Source organism: Salvelinus sp. IW2-2015, unplaced genomic scaffold (genome assembly GCF_002910315.2).
Source record: "Salvelinus sp. IW2-2015 unplaced genomic scaffold, ASM291031v2 Un_scaffold2661, whole genome shotgun sequence".
Lineage (NCBI taxonomy): Eukaryota > Metazoa > Chordata > Actinopteri > Salmoniformes > Salmonidae > Salvelinus > Salvelinus sp. IW2-2015.
Window position 1 is genome coordinate 127,854 of NW_019943967.1, and position 4,692 is coordinate 132,545.

The window sequence follows — 4,692 nt, forward strand, 5'->3', positions numbered from 1 at the left end:
CAGATGCATTAAGGTGTTTGTAATGGAAATGTGTGGGGGAGGAAGAAACGTAATGTAATACTTTTTCTATAGAGCTTCTAGAATCTTCTTTACAATGGTTGGGGGAGAACTCAAGATATGGTGGCTCTGTGGCTTTGAGTCACTAGTGTATTATCTGTATATAAACAATTGGCTACGTCTTTGAGAAGCACCCATTTCTGCTTTTCATATCTGGAGTGCTTCTGCTTTTAATGAAATTGTCGTCCGTGTTTAACACTTTGGACACCAAATATGAACATTCTGTAATATTAATGACAGGAAGTAGGAGGGTGTCGGTTTAACAGCTACCGCTCTTTGATGTTACGCTTTGATCTTCCATCCGGTTGGTGTGTGTGTGTGTGTGTGTGTGTGTGTGGTGTGTGTGTCGTCCTTTAAAAATAATTATATGCATCAGCGAGAACCTTAATTGTCATTTAGTTTCAAATTAGTCTCGTCGGCGTTGATTTTAATAGCTTTAGTGGTCGAGCCGTTGCATACGATAAGGACAAAGACAAACACAATGATCTCGTAATCACTACTGCCAAATGTAAAGTGATCTGAAATGACTAACGTGCGCTGTGGTGTTCTTCCTGAGGTAAACAATAATAACATTGGGGATGTTGGTTCAGAAGATGGAACATGTCTATGTTCTATGATTAGCTAGGTAAGGCTATCGTGTTTCATTACGTTCTCTGCTACTTTATGCGTTAGTTGATCCAACCTTTTTTTGTTTTAACCGGGTAAATTATTGCGAACACATGATTATTATTATATGTTTTTTTTTACAATAGTAAACCTGACATGGTGGTTAATTACATCATCGTACTTATCGATCCATTTCTTCACGGAATATTCCGATAGGGGAAATGACCGTGTGAAATGAAGACGTGAAACGTTGGATGTTGTCAAATTTCCCTTTCGAGAAGAAGCTGCCCGTTCTGACAGGAGGTGTAAAAAAAAATTACCACGAACAAGGAGATCAAATCCTGTTTTTTGGAGGGTTGTTTAGGAAACGGTCCCATCTGCCCATTTCTGAAACCCTAGAATTTACCACTGGACTATTTCCTATATAGTGGCACTACTTTTCACCAGGTCCCATAGGGCTCTATGTAGGGAATAAGGTGCCATTTGGGATGAAACGGGGAGAGGAGTAGTCAGCATTCATTCTCACTCCAATCACCTTTTTTCCCCCAGTTGAAATGGATGTCCAGAGCCCTGCCTACATCCATCATTAATTTAACTGAGGTGCTCATGTCTTACGATGTCAAGTCCATCCGTATCAAAAACTCTTCCCGTAGCGATTGTAAATGGGGTATAGGGTCTGATCGGTGTAATTGGCAGTTCTACAACATGTGAAGTTGTTAAATTATCGTTTTAAAAATGCATGGTTAATACTGAGGCCAACCGGATCTTCTTTGGGGCTTTTTGTTGACACACGGTATGCAATTACATTGAATAATGTGCCAAGCTTTAAGCCCGGCAGGCAGTATCCGTTAAATTATGTTATATATTCCATTTACGTGTCAATGTATAGGATCATAGTAGAGTTCTCATGATTACATTATGAAACGTGACCAGGGGATTGTGGGACTACACTAACCAGGGATGTGGCGACTACACTAACAGGGATGTGGGACTACACTAACCAGGGATGTGGGACTACACTAACCAGGGATGTGGGACTACACTAACCAGGGATGTGGGACTACACTAACCAGGGATGTGGGACTACACTAACCAGGGATGTGGGACGTACACTAACAGATGTGGGCACACTAACCAGGGATGTGGGACTACACTAAACAGGGATGTGGGACTACACTAAACAGGATGCTGGGACTACACTAACCAGGGATGTGGGACTACACTAACCAGGGATGTGGGACCACTAACCAGGGATGTGGGACTACACTAACCAGGGATGTGGGACTACACTAACCAGGGATGTGGGACTACACTAACCAGGGATGTGGGACTACACTAACCAGGGATGTGGGACTACACTAAACCAAGGAATGTGGGACTACACTAACAGGGATGTGGGACTACACTAAACAGGGATGTGGGACTACACTAACCAGGGATATGGGACTACACTAACAGGGATGTGGGACTACACTAAACAGATTGTGGAGACTACACTAACCAGGATGTGGGACTACACTAAACAGGGATTGTGGGACTACACGTAACCAGGGATGTGGGACTACACTAACCAGGATGTGGGACTACACTAACAACAGGGATGTGGGGACTACACTTAACCAGGGATGTGGGACTAACACTAACAGGGATGTGGGACTACCACTAGAAACAGGGATGTGGACTACACTAAACAGATGTGGAACTACCACTAACCAGGGATGTGGGAACTCACGGACTAAACCAGGGATGGTGGGACTTACACATAACCAGGGATGTGGGACTACACTAACAGGGATGTGGGGACTACACAACTAACCAGGCGATGTGGGACTACACGAGACCAGTGATGTGGGGACTACACCTAAAACAGGGATGTGGGACTACACTAACCAGGGGATGTGGGACTACACACTAACCAGGGATGTGGGAACTACACTAACCAGGGATGTGGGACTACACTAACCAGGGATGTGGGACTACACACCTACTAACCAGGGATGTGGGACTACACTAACCAGGGATGTGGGACTACACTATAACCAGGGATTGTGGGACTACACTAACCAGGGATGTGGGACTACCATAACCAGGGATGTGGGACTACCACTAACCAGGGATGTGGGACTACACTAACCAGGATGTGGGACTACACTAAACAGGGATGTGGGACTACACTAACCAGGGATGTGGGACTACACTGAACACAGTGGGACTACACTAACCAGGGATGTGGGACTACACTAAACAGGGATGTGGGACTACACTAAACACCAGGATGTGGACTACACTAACCAGGGATGTGGGACTACACTTAACCAGGGATGTGGGACTACACCTTAAACAGGGATGACTTGGGACTACACTAACCAGGGAGTGGACTACACTTGAACCAGGGATGTGGGACTACACTAACCAGTGATGTGGGACTACACTAACCAGGGATGTGGGACTACACTAACCAGGGATGTGGGACTACACTAAACAGGGATGTGGGACTACACTAACCAGGGATGCTGGGACTACACTAACCAGGGATGTGGACTACACTAACCAGGGATGTTGGGACTACACTAACCAGGGATGTGGGACTACACTAACCAGATGTGGAACTACCACTAAACGGCGATCAGAGGAGCAAAGAAGGCTTCCTTTCTTGGCTTTAGTATAGTTCAAGGAGATCTCATTGCATTACTACTGGCTGGACCCAGGGCCTGCCATGGCTCTAATGACTTGACATTCTGTCACATCCGTATTCTCACATCAGCATCGACCAACTGAGCTTATTACTGAGGATTTATTTCTCACCTAGTGCGATTTACATGATCCACTTGTCTGAGAAATTTGGTTCTCTTTTCTTTGGTGTTTGTTCTAAATCTTCTTCTTCCCTCCCTCCCCCCCTCGCTCACCCCCCTCCCCCCTCCTCCGTCGCTCACCCCCCCCCCCCCCCCCCTCCCCCTTAGGCATACGTGGCTTTTCCGCCATGGAGAGGGGAGAGGAGTCAGGATCTCTCTGCGGTTGCTACAGGGAACTGGGGCTGTGGTGTGTTCGGTGGAGATGCTAGATTTAAAGGTAAGCGTGTGGGGCAGCATTAGCACTTCACTCAAAATGGTTGATGTTACATTTACATTTTAGTCATTTAGGAGGCACTCTTATCCACTTCTTGAGGTGGACTGAACGCTCCTGTACTCATTTTGTGTGCCGGTACCGTGTTCCGGCCCAAGTTAAGCACCGTTCTTATCGAGGGCAACTTGCATTTAACTAAAGTAGGTTTAAAAAWWWTTTTTTTAAACACAACCACATATCACAATACTTGCTATTAAAACCTTTTAAAGAATCCATGAATCGTTTAACGTTCTTCTGTGTCGCCGTGGTCCAACGTGGACTGTACTGTTGCGTATAGGACAGAGTATGATTAAACCTCCAGCTGAAAAGCCACGCTTCAACAGGCCCTGATTGAGTCCCAAATGGCACCCTATTCCCTATAATATAGTGTACACCCTATGGGCTATGGCCAAAAGTAGTGTACTAAATAGGGAATAGGGTGCCATTTGGGACGAATTTGCTGTTAGTGTGAACTGGCCCCTCTCTCGTTAGCCTTGGCTGTGGAATACATTTATTTACTTAATGCCTATTTGTCTCCCGTCTTATTGATCAACTGACAACGTTAATATTTTTCATTAACAGTGGAATTGATTGCCTGCCCCAGCCCACCTATCCATTATAGACCTAGGGGCAATTCCACGTTAACGGATTTACGCTGAGACTCACGATTTTTCACTTAGGAATGTATGCCAAACATAAAATCATTGATTTCAAAGTTTAACAAAACGTACAACTCTATGCACAAGGACTAACTTTGAATCATTTACACGGTAAAATTGTTTTTATGAACATTTACTGGGAAAGCTGTGCAGATGCAAAGTTTGGTAACAGAATTACGGTAAAATCTCAGGCAGGGGCTCAGAGGAGGATACCACTAGACTACTGCACTACCGCTAACACTTAGCACCCAGTGGTGCTGTGAGACTA

General features: G+C 45.1%; 1 protein-coding gene across 1 annotated transcript in view; it reads left to right on the forward strand.

The window, feature by feature from the left end:
• parga (poly (ADP-ribose) glycohydrolase a) overlaps positions 1-3,770 on the forward strand; it is a 100,117-nt gene extending 96,347 nt beyond the window's left edge. Inside the window, exon 16 of the mRNA XM_070440566.1 lies at positions 3,624-3,770. Within this exon, the coding sequence (XP_070296667.1) occupies positions 3,624-3,755 (132 nt within the window). The 3' untranslated portion in view covers positions 3,756-3,770. The remainder of the gene's footprint in view (positions 1-3,623) is intronic.
• The last annotated feature ends 922 nt before the right edge of the window (positions 3,771-4,692 follow it).